The sequence below is a fragment of the Notamacropus eugenii genome, chromosome X (genome assembly GCF_028372415.1).
Source record: "Notamacropus eugenii isolate mMacEug1 chromosome X, mMacEug1.pri_v2, whole genome shotgun sequence".
Classification (NCBI taxonomy): Eukaryota; Metazoa; Chordata; class Mammalia; order Diprotodontia; family Macropodidae; genus Notamacropus; species Notamacropus eugenii.
This window is the reverse complement of record NC_092879.1, coordinates 95,225,948-95,240,726: the sequence shown is the minus strand read 5'-3', so window position 1 is coordinate 95,240,726 and position 14,779 is coordinate 95,225,948. Positions and strand designations below refer to the sequence as shown.

Genomic DNA, 14,779 nt, shown 5'->3' with positions numbered 1-14,779 from the left:
TAGGCACCACACAGACCAAGTCCATTCCAAAGTCATGGTGTCCAGCTTAACTGTGGTAAGGCAGTCCCCTTTATTGCTCCCTTTCCCTGCTGAACAGTCCCCATGTGTCTCCTTCCTTTTGTGGTCAAACTCCTTGAGAAGGTCGTTGACAGTAGCTTCCTTCATTTCCTTTTCTCCCACTTACTTGTCAGCCCTCTCCAAAGAGCTCTCTTCTCTGGGATTTCACAGCTCTCCTGGTTCTCCTCTTACCTGTCTGACTACTTCTCAGGTGCCTTTGCTGGATCTTCATCCAGGTCCTGCCCAGTAATGTGGGTGTGCCCCAAGGCTCTGTTCTCTTCCTTCTCTTGGTGACCTCATCAGATCCCATGGGTTCATGAGAATCTCTCTGCAGATTCTTCATAGATTTACATAGCCAGTCTCAGTCTCTCCCTTAAGTTTTTGTCCCCATGTCCCCAGTCATCCGTTAGTCATTTCAAGCTGGGTGTCCCAGAAATTTGGCCAATGCCTCATTCCCCAAACTGAACAACTTCTCTCCCACCCACCCCTCTCCCAGTCATCCCTATTTCTTCATGGCTCCCCAGGTGACACTCCTTGCATCATCCTTCACCCCTCCCCTCATAGCTCGTCAGTCACCAAGCTCGGAGCATCATGTCTCCCAGCATCCCCTTCTCTCCTCTCACACAGCTCCTACCTCAGCTCGGGTTCTCATCGCGTAGATCATTGCAGCGGCCTCCTGTTTGTTCTCCTTACTCCAGTCGATTCTCCATAAGCTGCCAAAGGACTTTTCCTCACAGGTCTGACAGTTTCACCGTCTTAATCAAATCTACTGGCCCCCTGTTGCCTTTGTGATTAAACTTCAGCATCTTGGTTGGATTTTTCAGGCCCTAACGTCTCTTGCCAATGCTGTTGGACATTGTCCTCCTCTGTACTTTGCAGTCTGGCTGAATTGCTTCCTCTGTTCCCTTACCTTCTGTCCCCATGCCTTTGCACTCCATACGTGGGATGTACTCCCTCACCTCCACCTCTTCCTTCAAGATGCAGTTCTAGCATCACCCCTGTGCTCCCACCATGTCCCACCCATGTCTATGTTTGTAGGTATTTTCTTCCTATTTCTTCTCTATATAATTCCATAGATCCTGTTTATTTCCCCACTAGAACGTAAGCTAAATGCCCTAGGAGAAGGCTTGTTTGTGTGCCCAGTGTCTGGCACCCAGCGGGCCCTGCCCTGCTTGCTGATTGGTTAATGAAGGAGGCTCTCCCAGGCTTGTGAGGCTCCTGAACCCTTGTATGGTTAGTGGGAGGGGCCATAGCAGGGACCAGGGAGTCCATAGTCATATGAATGGCTGGTATTGATGGCGCTCATTTTATCCTCACAACAGCCCTATGAAGGATGTACTCTTATTATCCCCATTTTGCATATGAGAAAATCGAGGCAGACTGAGGTGAAGTGACTTGCCCAGGACCGCATGGCCAGTACTGTCTGAGACTGGATTTGAAGTCAGGGCTTCCTGAGATCATCTAGTTCCATTCTTTCATTTGGAAGTCAGGAACTGAGGCCCAGTGTTTGACCCCAGAGGATAGAGTCGGAAGCAATGGGCAGAACTTCTGTAAGAGAGAGCTGTCCCAATGTGGAATGGGCCTCCCATTGGGCTGCACTTTTCAGGCCTGTTATAGAGGAGACTCTTACTTAGTTCTAGGTAGGGAAACATCTCAGTGTGGTGGAAAGATTGCTGAATATGGAATCACACGACCTGAATTGGGGGCCTTCCTGCATCTTGTACTTATTGTCTGACTTTTGGGCAAGTCATATAACTACTCTGAACCTTGGTCTCTTCCTCTGTAAAACTAGAATGAGGGATTAAATGACATCTGAGGTCCATTCCAGCTCAGACAATCTGTGGGCCAGGATCACACAGCACATACTCAAATAGACGTGTGACATTGTAGATCCTGCATGGCTCTGGCACAGGGTCTCCTCCCAGTGTGCTAGAGGCCTTTCTCAATTTCTCCTGACATGAGAGCATTCTGGCTGTCCGTCCTTCACCTCCTGCCATGTTCTCTCCCTTTCATATACTTCTTTGGTGACTCCCTTTACTGTGATAATCATTTTGAATCCTTAGGAGATCATTGTCTTCTCAGTCTTGCTGCTGGATAACATTGGTAGAAGCTTAGTGTTAAAAAGATGGGCCTTTGTTTCTTGGGAGCTTGGGGTCAGTAAGAGAGCCTTGCAATTTCCCAGCCTGCTCCCCTCTCCTGTTCCATTCTGGGCCCACTGGTTTTTATCTTGGTACTCTCTGTTCCAAGATGTGTACTACTGCACAGATTCTATACGGTGTCCAAATGGATGTGGAAATCTGGATGGTGGCCATTTTTCTTCCCTTTTCTGTGTCCAGAGTGGTCGGGCCAAAAGTCTGTTTAGTCATTAAGCCAATCCCTTCTGAATGGTTATGAATGTCTTCTGGGAGCCTCTCCTAAGAGCATAATGTCATCTGCATATATATCCACATACTTACATGAAGTTGCATCTGGAGAACTTCACTGTCCTCTGCTCAGCGTGAGTGAGCCCCTTTGCTGGGCACGTGTCTCCTGCTCTTTTGTCCTTGAAGGGGGTTATTTGTGTTAGGTCTTTGAAGGAATCTTGGGAAACCACGTCACTGTGTTGTAAAAAGGACCTGGAAGGCAGCAGTTTATTCTACTGATTAGTACCAATAAGCAGTAAGCATGGCAGGTAAAGATATGATCTGTCACATATATTGCTCAGTCCTTCCTAACGTTCTCAACTCATTGAAGATGCCTGTGATCCATAAAGATTTTGTAGACTTGGCATGTAATACAATGTGGAAGTTGCTGATGTTTCTGCAGTCCCCCTGGTAACCTGGTGGATAGACTGTTGGGCTTGGAGTCATCTTCCTGAGTTCAAATCTGGCCTCAGACACTTTCTAGCTGAGTGACCCTGGGCAAGTCACTTCACCTTGTTGGCCTCAGTTTCCTCATCTGTAAAAATGAGTTGGAGAAGGAAATGGCAAAGCCCTCCAGTATCTGTGCCAAGGAAACCCCCAGTAGGGTTACAGAGAGTTGGCCACAACTGGAGAAGACTCAATGACAAGAACAAGGACATGATGTTGGTTTCATTGCCTTCTTCAGCTACCTTGCCTCTTGCTCTCACAGCCCTGTCTCCTTCAACTTGGGTCTCCTCCATGTGCCCTGGTCCAGTCCAGCTGCTTTTCCCATTTGTTCTCTCTGGGGCCATGTGATGGGTGAATGTGGTGGTTCTGTCAGCTTTGATGGTGAAAACAGTTTGTTATGGTGCAATTTCCACAGCTTTTCCATTAGTTTTGTCTGTTTATTCTCCTTCTGGTTTTGTCCTTAACATCAATCGGGTAGAATGACTTTCCTTAGCTGGATCTCTTGTCAAACTTTCTTTAACCTGGCATGACCTTCAAGTAAATGGAAATAAAGCAGAGAAGAGCACGGGGTAAAGGGCAGCTTTGGCTCACTGCTGCTAGAGATGACACCATTATACAGAAGCTGTGGATGCAAAACCACCACTGAGTCAGATGCCATCCCCCTGTGAATAACTCCTGGCCCAGGGAAAGTTCCACACCATCTTGGATCCTGAAGAGGGAGGAGGAAGGAGAATTGTGGGTTTGCACCACCCTGTTTTCTGCTTTCTCTTTTGCTGACACCTTCCTGAAAAAAGAAGCCCGTATTGCACACAGTGGCATCTGGGGCCTTGTTCTTTTCCTCTGATTTCTAGGCCCACAAATCACTGGAAGTGAATAGTCAGGAGGAACTCTAAGAGCAGCCATTCTCAAGGTTCCATTGGGTTTCCTGCCAAGATGATTTCCTTCTTGAGGAATCCTAAAATCACATATTTAGTGCTGGGCCTGTGGAGATCATCTCATGTCCCCCTCCCATGTGTTGTCTCCCCCAATTGGAATGAGAGAGCTCCTTGAGAACAGAATCTGCCTCAGTTTTCATAGCACAATAATTGGCACAGAGTATGTGCTTAATAAATGCCTTTTCATTCATTCCTCATGTTAGAAATGAGGAAACCAAAGCTCAAGGTCTTATGTTGTGGGTGGTGGCAGAAGCAGGGTTTGAATGGAGGCCCCATGACTCTCAAACCAGCCTCCCCAAAGTTTGTGTGAATCACCAAGATTAGATTTCCATTTCCTCTCAGTTTTGTTAGCAGTGATCTAGTGGGGGAAGGTTCTTGGTGATCCTTAGTACTTGAAGAGGTAGAATTAAGCAGTACTAACGATGGTGCAGGAGGCATTATTTTGTTATTAACATCCCTGCTGGCTGGTCTTAGTCTCATTATGCCTCTTGAGCTCTCACTTCTTTCAGTGAAGATTACATTAGAACAAGACTTAAATGAATCTAAACTCTTTCAGACTTTTCTTTTCTGAAGCCTGTGTTTCTGTGCTTTCAACAAACACTTGTTGTATGCTAGACTGTGTGTTGGAAACTGGGGATACCAAAATAGAAACAACATAGGACCTACTGGGGATGGGTGCAAGTGATATCACAACATTAAAGGGAGGGGGGTGACATTTGCCTAGGGGAATCAGGGAAGGCTTCATAGAGAAGAGAGCCCCTGAAAGTAGACTTAAAAGAAAGGAGGGACTTTGACGGGTGGAGTGGGTAGGTGGGCTGCCCATTTCAGTCCTGGGTAATGACATGAGCAGAGTCATAGAGTTGGGCAAGAGGAGCAAAGGCACTGAGACAGGAAAGGGCAAGAGGAGAATGAGAAGTGGAGATGACCTTTGTTTGGCTGGAATGTAGGGGAGTAGTAGGAAATCCAGATTGGATTGCAGCCACACTGTGGAACACCTTGAAGTCCAGGATCAAGAGTTAAGACTTAATTCAGGAAGCCATGGGGAGCCATTGAAGCATTGGGAGGATCTAGGAAAATGACCTGGGCAGCTGTGTGAAAAGTGGATTAGAGAAGGTACAGAATAATGGCACAAGGCCCAGTTTATTATGTAGCTTTAGCCATAGGTTTTGAACTGGAGTGGTTTCCTAGAAAGCACAATCGCAGAACCTGAGAGTTGAAAGCGGATCTCGGGCAGCTATCTTGTCCAGTCCACTCGTGTTGTAGAGGGGGAAACCAAGACCATGGTCCCAAATTGGGTCATAGATTTAGAGCTTGCAGGACCTCCAAAGCCACTTAGTCCAGCTCACTCATTTTCCTGAGGGTGACCTTTAGACCAGAGAGGGAAAATGACCAGAAGCTCGACCCTAAACTTCAAATTCTGAATTCTTCCCACTGCCTTTTCGACATAGAGTTTGAGATGAACGTCCACATGGAGACACTTAAACAGTTGGAAATCTGGCTAGGAGGTTGATGGGGGTGGGGGGGTGTGGAGCTTCAGCTCATTGGCATCCCTATCTGACCCAGTTAGCAGCCGCCCTTCACAAATACTGTTCTTGACTGTCTGGAGTGGACAGTGGAAATGTCCTGAATTGTCTTCTGCCCTGGGAGAGGCTGTCAACCTTTTGGACACCTTTGTGACTTCTATGGGGTGAGAAGTCTTGGCAAGAGAGGCCCAAGACATGTTTTTCCTAACAGCATTCATTGTCAACAGCCCAGTTGATGATATGGGTTATACCAGCCCAGGGTCTGGAATGAGCCCCCATTGCCATCTGCCCATAACACCCTGCCTCTTGTCTTGTGGTTGTTTTCCCCAAATAGAAACAAAGAACTGGAGTCAATTTTTTATTTTCCAAGTTTGACCTTAGGCTAGTCACTTCCCTATATCTGGGCCTCATTCTCCTACTCTGTAAAATTGGGGGATTGGACAGACCTTCAAGATCTCTTCCAGCTTTGAGTCTCTTACTGAACTTCTGAGCATCTAGAGTGTGCCAGATTTGGAGTCAGAGGAGGCACATTCAAATCCAGGCTCTGTCATTTATATAATGGTGTGACCTTGGGCAAATCCCTTTTAGGGCCTCAGTTTCCTCATGCAAAATGAAGGACTCTGAGGGCACTTACAGCTCCAAATCTATGATTTTACTCCCTGACCAAATGGGAAACTGATTATTCAAGTGGGCATATCATAATGGTCAGGTCCTTCCTCCTCCCTTCTGCCCTCGCTCCCCGCCCAGACCCCCTGCCAGCCTGGCCAACAACAAGACAAAGTTTCCCAAGCCAAACCTTTCCAAAACCAGTGTTCCACAATTTGAGGCATGGTTTCAGGGAGGGTAGGGAGGCGTATCTTTCTCAGGAGGGATTTGTGCTCAGGGTGTATGAAGGCCAGCCAGCCTGCCAGTGGTTTCTTAATTGCTGTATTGTTAGCCAAGTCAACCCCTGTCATTAGGGATGACTTCATAGCCAAACCATTCTTCCTGGGTGACGCCCTGAAGTTGTGCCCACTTTTCCACCATATCCTTTCCTGAAAAGTAAACAAACACACTTTCTGTTTGCTTTGGGACTCCTTTCTTATTTGGATGTCTTTTTCCTTCCCCTGTCTGTATGTCATCTGGGAAGGAGACTTTTTTCTCACTTGTTTTTTCTCCATTCCCCTCTCCTCTTGCTTTTGTACATAGAGAGGAGGAAGGTGCTGTGTGTGTCTTGAACCATCTATATAGGATCAGAATGCTCAACATGCTTGGTGTAGCAGGGTTCTTGGTCTGTCTTCTTCCCCCATGTCAGATGACTTTTACATCCCTGGGATGGATCGTAGAGTCACAGCTGGAAAGAATCTGAAGCCTTTGAGCCCAAGCCCCTGATCTGACAGATGAGGAAACTGAGACCCAGAGAAGGGCATCAAGCTCAGAAGGGCAATCTCTCGCTGCCATTTGCCTTCCCCGCCATGTGTCTCCCTGCAGTTTGGGTTTTTGGTGCTTCTTCCCAGTCTTTCACCTGTCCCTTGGGTCAGTCCTGGGAGGTGGGTTGGACCATGGGGACACCTTTTTCTTCACCTCTTTCTGACCAACCATGCTGAGAAGTAAATGTGATCATTAATATTGCACACCCATTTTACAGAGAGGAATCTAAGATGGTCACAGGTGCGCACAGTTTGTAGAAGGATTGGAAGGCAGGTCTTCTGCACAGTTTGGTGGAGAGAAGGCTGGATTTGTAGTCAGAGGCTTTGGGTTCAAATCCTGGCCCTGCCACAAGTACCATTCTTGTCTGGGCCTTCAGCCTTGGGCCTCACTTGCTGAGCTTGTCCGTGTATTGTCTACGCTTTGTGCTCTGCTGTGTATCCCATCATTGCCCTGTCTCTTGGTAAGGTGGGAAGAACACTGGACTTAGAATTCGGGTAGGCTCAGGTTTGAATCCTACCTCAGACATTACTAATTGTGGGACAACTGGACAAGGCATAAGATCAGAGGTTCATAGATGAGAGCTGGAAGGGCTCTTAGAGACCATTGAATGCAACCCCTTTGTTTTACATATGAGAAAACTGAATCCCACAGAGGTTGGATGACTTGCCTAGCTGGAGGCAACTAGGTGGTGCAGCGGATAGAGCGCTGAGTCTGGAGTCAGGGAGACCTGAGTTAAAATCCAGCATCAGATACTTCTTAGCAGTGTGACTCTGGGCAAGTCACTTAATCTCTGCCTCAGTTTCCTCAACTGTAAAATGGGGATAATAATAGCACCTACTTCCCAGGATTGTTGGGAGATCCTTTCTTCTTTCTTGCCCAGGATCACATAGCTTGCAAGTGTCTGAGGCAGGATTTGAACCCAGGTCTTCCTACCTCTCAGGCCAGCACTCTCTCTTTGCTACTCCAGACTGCCTTTGTCACCTGAATAATAGGGATAACATCCACTGGGAGACAGTTATCACAATCAGAGTGTTTGTAAACTACTATACTGCATCAATCTCAGCTAAGATTCTTATTTCGGAATGGGGCTTGGGATTTGAAAGGTCTGGGTTCAACTCCCCATATGAGCAGTTACCAGCATTCTGCATGACCTCGAGTGACTCCTGGCAGCCCTCTGATCACAAACCCTGCTCACCTGTGATCTGCTCACCTGTGATCTGCTCACCTGTGATCATCAGGGCTTTGTCAGAAAAGGTGGAGTCCAGTAGGAATCCTAAGTGTTACAGCAAGAGCAAAGGGGATTTTGGGTTTGGGTATTTGTGGGGGAAAAAAACCCCAACAACTTGTATAGTGTTTCTCTCCATAGCAATTCTGGGCATTTGGAGATATAAACGTGGTTCCTAGTTTGGTTGGAAGAATTCTAACAGTCATTTAATGCAGGCTGAGCAGTGAGTGCCCCCTCCTGCCACTGTGACTGGGGAGAAGGAAGGGCCTACTGTGCACCACCCCTGCACCCCCACAGCAGCAGTGGCAGCCAGGCCCATCCTGTGGTTCCTGAAGTCAGAAAGGCTTCCTGGCCTGTGCTGTATAGTTGGACCCTCCCTCAGAGTGATTCTCTTTCTTTGCCTTTTAGGTCTTGGGATCACCCTGAAGGCTCACCCACCTGGTGTTCTTCTGCTTCTGGAGCAAAAAGGTAAGTGCTTTTGCAAAGAGTCAAGAACCATGGGGTTGGCATCTTTCTGATCTGGATTTTAGTAGCTGAGGCCCAGAGAGGTCAACTCTCACAGTATCATAGGCCCTTCCAAATGGAAGACCAGAGCTGCGTGTGATGTATGTGGTCACATGGTTCTTATTTTTAATATTCGAGGCAGGCTTTGAGGCCTGTTCACTCATAACTAACAACAGTTTCATCTTCTGTGTGTGTGGCCCTGCCATTGTTTAACTAGCTGTGAGGCCTCTCTGGTTGTGGGCTGTCCTTTCTCTAAGGCTTCATGGAGGGAAATGCCCTTTTCTGAGCCTCCTGGAGCCCCTTGAAGGGAGGGCGTTCCTGGCTTTTTCTTTGGAGCCCTAGTACTTAGTAGACATCACCTCAAATCAGCAATCACTTCATGCATCAGCGCTGACTGACTGACTGACTGACATGGGGCCTCAAGGGATAGGGCCTCCATTATAGCCCAGCCAATTCCATGTGTGCCTCATCGGGGGGCTTCTTACAGGTCCAGAATCCCCAGAGTACCTGTGTGTTCCAGGCCCAGTTATCCAGAGTGGCAGAGAACAAGGTGCCCTTTGTAGTTGTGGGGTGAGGGACAGTCCTCTCTTAGTCTAATTCTAGTCCATGGTGTGATGATGGCCCCTGGTGATTATGGGAAGTTAGGGAGTCTCTGAAGGTGGGGGGGGAGAGGATTGCCATCTGTCTTGGGGAAGACATTGTCCCAGGGGGCACTGGGCCCCTCCTCATTGTGGGGCTCCAACCCAACACTTTTAAAATATTTGTTGTCTCAATGTTGACTTACTGTCAACGCAAATTTCAGCCAAGTGATGGGTTAGGTGACATGCCTGAGAACCTCCTCCATTTCCTAGTTGTCCCACTCCTGAAGGTGTTTGGAATGCTAATGTCATTTTCAGATGTAGGCAAGAGTCTACAGCATACCCAGTACCTTCCACTGAGGATCTCCAGGCAACTTCTACTCCTCAGAGGAGAAAAAGGAGTAAAACCTTCAAGCCAGTCCTTCACAACCTCAGAGCCTGCTTTGTGGCAGAGTGGAGGGTAGGGCCAGACTGGATGGAGAGGCGGGGCCCCCCACCCCATGTAGGACCATCCAGCTGGTGTCACTGCCTGGTTACTTCTCAGGGCCTTTTGGTCATAGGCCCATAGACTTCATGGGGGGAGATATTGACTTTGGACTCCCCCCCACCCCCCAATCACATTATCCAGGTTGTGTGTCATTTTTATTTTGTCAAACATTTTCATCTGGGACTGGCCCTGCCAGTCCAGGGTCCACAGAGCTGATCTAGGCCATCTGCCCCTTGAATTTTACAGCTTCAGAAACCACGGTCCAAAGTGGCAAAGGGGCTTGCCCAGGGTCATTCAGGGAGTCACCAACAGGGCTCCTGGGACTCTCAAATTCCAGCTCTTTCTTTTGTGTTTCAGTTGAACAAACCTGGTTTGCACAGGGTTGTTTGTGTACTGTCTTCCCCTTTAGACTGGGAACCTGCTGAAAGGAGGTCTGTCTGTGTATCCCCAGCACTTAGCATAGAGCCTGGCACCTATGTTGGCACTCAGGAATCCTTGTTGACTTGACTTAAATTAGCCCAATTGTCTAAAGACCAGGTTTCCATTTCAGGCTTATCTCTGGTATCACAGAACCCCTTCTCCTTCTAGCCAGGGAGTATGCCAAGAATAGGGTCCAATTTGGACATAGTGGGGCTTCAAAGGAAGGAGCTGAGTGTGGGGGTGGGGGAGAAGGAGGCTGGGAGGCTTCTCACTGCATTCCAAAGCCAATGAGCAATGACTTGTCTCTTGTCACCCCTTTCCCCACCCCACCTCCATTAGTAAGCCATCGAGAGCTGGCAGTTTGCTATTAGAAAGGGAATATTTTGAAGGTGAACAATTGAATACGGCTCTGGAACAAATGAGATCATACTGTATGAGTCACTGGCATAAGGATTAGGGCCTAGTGCTCATCTCTACTTCCTTGCACTGCTGGGTACCTCTGTCCTGTCTATTATTTTTAGCCAATGAATGCTGGCCTTATCCTTTGCAGAAAATAGATTTCTGGGGGAGCCATGGCCCCTTTACACACAAAGGCCCCTCCTCCCCCACCGACATTGTTGTCCTCGTGAAGACACAAGATGGAAGTGCTAATATTTTGCCATCAGATTCAGACTCTGTGTGTGTGTGTGTGTGTGTGTGTGTGTGTGTGTGTGTGTGTGTCTGTCTGTGTCAGAGAGACAGAGAGACAGAGAGAGTGAGCATGTTTCATCTGTGGTCACTTGAGAGGCAGGTTGGTGTAGTCCAGCAATCTCTGTGGGAAGGAGATGCTAAGACAGAATCCCTGCCTTCAGAGAAAGTACCGTTTGGTACGGCATATGCTTGTTGTTACTCAGTTGTGTCTGACTCTTTGTGATCCCATTTGCGATTTTCTTGGCCAAGATATCAGAGTGTTTTGCCATTTCCTTCTCCAGCTCATTTTACAGACGAGGAAACTGAGGCAAACAGGCATAAGTGACTTGCCCAGGGTCACACAGCTTATAAGTGTCTGAAGCGAGATTTAAAGTCAGACAGGTGAGTCTTCCCACCTTCAGGCCCAGCACTGTGACCCCTCGCTGCTCCCTTTGGCTTACAGACAGAGATATCAGAAGACTGAGTGGTCTAAGTCCTGTCTGTATTCTAGCCCCTGGCATAATGCTTAGCTCCGAGCAGGTGCTTCATAAATAGCACTTTCAGGGTTACAAAGTGCTTTCCTCCCTCTGACGTAGTGCAAGGCTTTTCCCCATGTTATAGGTGAGGAGATTTGCCCAGCATTACCCATCTCAGTCAGGGCTGGCATGAGGGTGGAGGGAAGCTAGCTTGTTCCTGTAGTCTTCCTCCCTTTGCATGATGCCACACTCCCTCTCACACTCCCCTCACAAGGTGGCCTCCGTGAAGGCCTTCTAGAATAGGCTGCCACTGAGCAGGGCTGCCATGGGTATGTGAGAGGGAGACACCAGGGCCGCTTCAGGATCCGGGGATGATAATCCTCACAAAACTGCCATCCCAGGCTGGTGGTGACAGAACTCCTTTCCAGCTTTCCAGTGTTGCAGGAAGAAAAAACCCAACCCAAATCAGACCAAGCCAACAAAGGACTACATTTGGGGCTTTGTGCTTTCTCTGCAGATTCTTCCTCAGTTGATGAGATGGCTAGTCCCACGCAACAGATTTCCAAAGATGAGCTTGAAGAACTAAGGGAGGCCTTTGCCAAAGTTGGTGAGTTATTCTGGGAAATATGGTTCAATAGAGACACACCTGGGCCTGCAAAGGGAGGGAACCAAGGTTTTGTATGAGCAAGTCTGGGGGCATTGACTCTTCCTACCCCTCCCCCCCATTCCCACTGTCTTCCTGAGCCTTGTCCCCTTCTCTCCGCTTGCAGAGTCTGAACTAGGGTGAATTAGGCTCTGTAATAGACTCTTAAGTGGCCTCGATGCCTCCACGTTAATCCTGCTAAGGCACAGGTCTGACCCTTTTGACTTATTTAGGCAGTCAGGTGGTCAGTGGAGAGAGCATCTACCTCTCAGGGACATAAAGCACCTACTATGTGCCAGGAATTGTGCCAAGGGCTTTACACTTATCTCAGCTGATTCTCACAACAACCCTGCAAGATAGATGCCATTATGATCGACATCTTACAGTTGAGGAAACTGAGGCAAACCGGTTCAGTTCTTTGCCCAGGGTCACACACCTAGTAAGTGTCTGAAGCTGGAGTTGAATTCAGGTCTTCCTGACTCCAGGTCTCGATCGCTGTGTGCTGGGAGGCCCCAGCCTTGAAGCAGTGTCATAGCAAACTTTCCCTTGGCTGTGGATTTTAAATGAGATCGTATTTGTGAAGCATTATATAAATTCTGGTGTTTAAAAAACTATCTCAAAAACCTCTAGCTATTCGGGTAAACATGAACGCATTGGTGTCTCTGCTTCTAGTCTTTAGTAACGGTGACATCCCCTCGAAAAGAAAGACCAGTAGTGCTCTGCTAGATTGTCCACTGCCCGTTCCAGCTCTTTTCTCTTTCTTTGGAATCTCTGGCCTTTTTTCTGGACAGATGATTAGCTAAGCAGCAGGTACCAATCTAAGAGGGTCTGAAACTCCATTTGGCCAAAGGCTTCTCCCTGAAGAGACTCCTCGTCTTGAATTGCTATAGGAGAGAACAGAGGAATGCTGGGTAGTAAGCCTATCCTTTTTCCTTCTCTCACTCTCTTAGCTAGCAGAACAGTTTCCAGGTTGCACTGAATGCTCACCTCTTCCTTTCCCAGACTCCTTAGAGGCCTCTCTGGGCTTCCTCCACTGGAATGGAGGGAGTCTTTGCATTGTATCACAGGAAGCAGACCTCAGGCCAGAAGGCTGAGAATGATCCCAGCAGGTCTGCCAAGTGCTAGTGGAGGCTCTTAATGGCCCTGTGAGGCAGGGGCTATTGCTATCCCAGGCTCTGAAGTTAAGTGACTTTGACAAAGTCATGCAGATCTTAAGTTGGTAGAGCCAGGATGAAATCCTCATTTTTTCCAGTAAAAGACCTCATCATGAAGGCCTCAAGGACAGAAATGGGCCTTCCCTGTCACCTTCAGCCTTAAGAGACACCAGGCAAAGGGGGCTTAAGGAAAACCTTTGGGACTCCAAGGTTCAGTGAGAGCTTGCGAAGAGCCATCTTGGAATGGCTTGAAAGAACCATTTTGTCAATAAAGCAGATAATGAGTCTGAGCCAGGGGATCAATGTTCCCGACCCTGTGAGACTGGGCTCTCTCTTAAGGTACAGAGTGAGTAGTTAGGAAGCCCTTGTTGACTGAATGGTCCTGGGTCCCCTCCCCTTGGAGGGATTTGGACTCCCTAAGGTCCTTTCTGTCTGTTAATCTGGGATGGGGGAATGGGACTAAATAGTTGCTTGACATCCTGGGTGGCTCAAGAGTTATGGCTGACGCTAGGCTTTCATCCAGATGGCTCTCTTACTGGGACCTCGTCATCAATTTCCAGTTCACCTCAGGCCATCTCTTGTCTCCTCTTGTCTTTCATGGATGCTCACAACCTCAGAATTTAGTTAGTGCCAGGCTAGCCCCTGAGATGGTACACAGGGGACCTTCACTTGATTTAACTGCAGGGGCTTCAATGTTCTTAAAAGTTAGCCTAGGATAGTCCAGGTGAGGTCTGTCAGCTGGGCCTTTAGGTTGTCTGGGAATTGTGGCCTTGTGGAGCACACTATAAAAGGTGTCTTTGATTCGGGCCTGTCTTTGCAGCAGATGCTCACAGCCTCAGTCCTTGTGGTAACTCCAGAGTGGGCAGGCGTGTATCAGAGAGGGGATGGGAACCCCTTCTTAAAACTCAAATTTCTTTTCCTGACCAGGATGATCTTTTTTTTTTAATTGTCCCTGGGGAAGTGCAGAATGGGACAGGGAAATGGCTTTTCTTCCTTTCCTTTATGAAAACAAAATCATACCTTTTTTCCTCTATTTCCTTCATTTCTCCACTAGGACAGGTATGGCACTGAACAAAAATCTCAACACGAGATTAAAAAATGTTTTTACTCTCTAGTAATAGGCCATGTTCAATTGGTTAACCAACCTAACAGGGGTGTCCTTTTTTAAAAAAAATTAAGTGTTTTTATCAAGAACCTGACATTGACCATCCATATAGTCAGTTAAGTTTGCTTAGGCCTAATGTTCAGCAGGGCCTGAGTCTGAACCCCTTACTACTTCTGTAGTCATTTTACTACCCTGGGCCTCAGTTTCTTCCCCTGAAAAATGGGGAAGGGGGACTTCTGCTGCCAAGATGGCAGAGAGAGAAAGGAACCCTCTGAAACTCTCCCAAAGTCCCTTCCAAACAACTAGAAAACCACCTCAGAATTGCTGTAGCAGCAGGGAAGCAGTGTGGCAGGAAAGGGCTGTGGGAAGGAGCTGGGTCCGAGAGCAGCGGCAGCAGCCAGCCCCACAGCAGGGGACCCGCAGCAGGGCCTCCTAGGCCAGCGAGCAGAGTTTGTGGAGCAGCCAGGCCCTACCCCAACGAGGGAGGAATAGAAATTGGAACTCAAAACCTTCAGTAAAAATGTCAAACACAAAAATGGTGGGGCAGGGCAGGGGAGACAAAGAAAGTTCCTTCTGCCTCCAACTCAATTCAGCTTCATTTCAGCGTGCAAAGTGTTATTACACTATCAGTCACTTCTTTCTAGTGATACTTTGTGCCATTATCCCGTCTCCCCATTGGAGGCTGTCTATACTAGGAATCATGTTTTCCTTGGGACTGAAGGTTTGCCCTGGATTTCTCAGCCT

The 14,779-nt window shown here is 47.9% G+C and overlaps 1 protein-coding gene across 3 annotated transcripts in view; it reads left to right on the top strand.

Moving 5' to 3' along the window:
- The window catches only part of PLS3 (plastin 3), a 93,417-nt gene that overhangs the window by 46,546 nt on the left and 32,092 nt on the right, over nt 1-14,779 (top strand). For 2 of the 3 annotated variants that reach the window (XM_072626436.1, XM_072626435.1), the window contains exons 2-3: nt 8,408-8,467; nt 11,651-11,740. In XM_072626436.1, coding sequence (XP_072482537.1) covers nt 11,671-11,740 — 70 coding nt within the window. In that variant the 5' untranslated portion in view covers nt 8,408-8,467; nt 11,651-11,670. Of the gene's footprint in view, nt 1-8,407; nt 8,468-10,959; nt 11,060-11,650; nt 11,741-14,779 lie in introns of all 3 variants that reach the window. The other variant, XM_072626437.1, reaches the window with a different exon arrangement.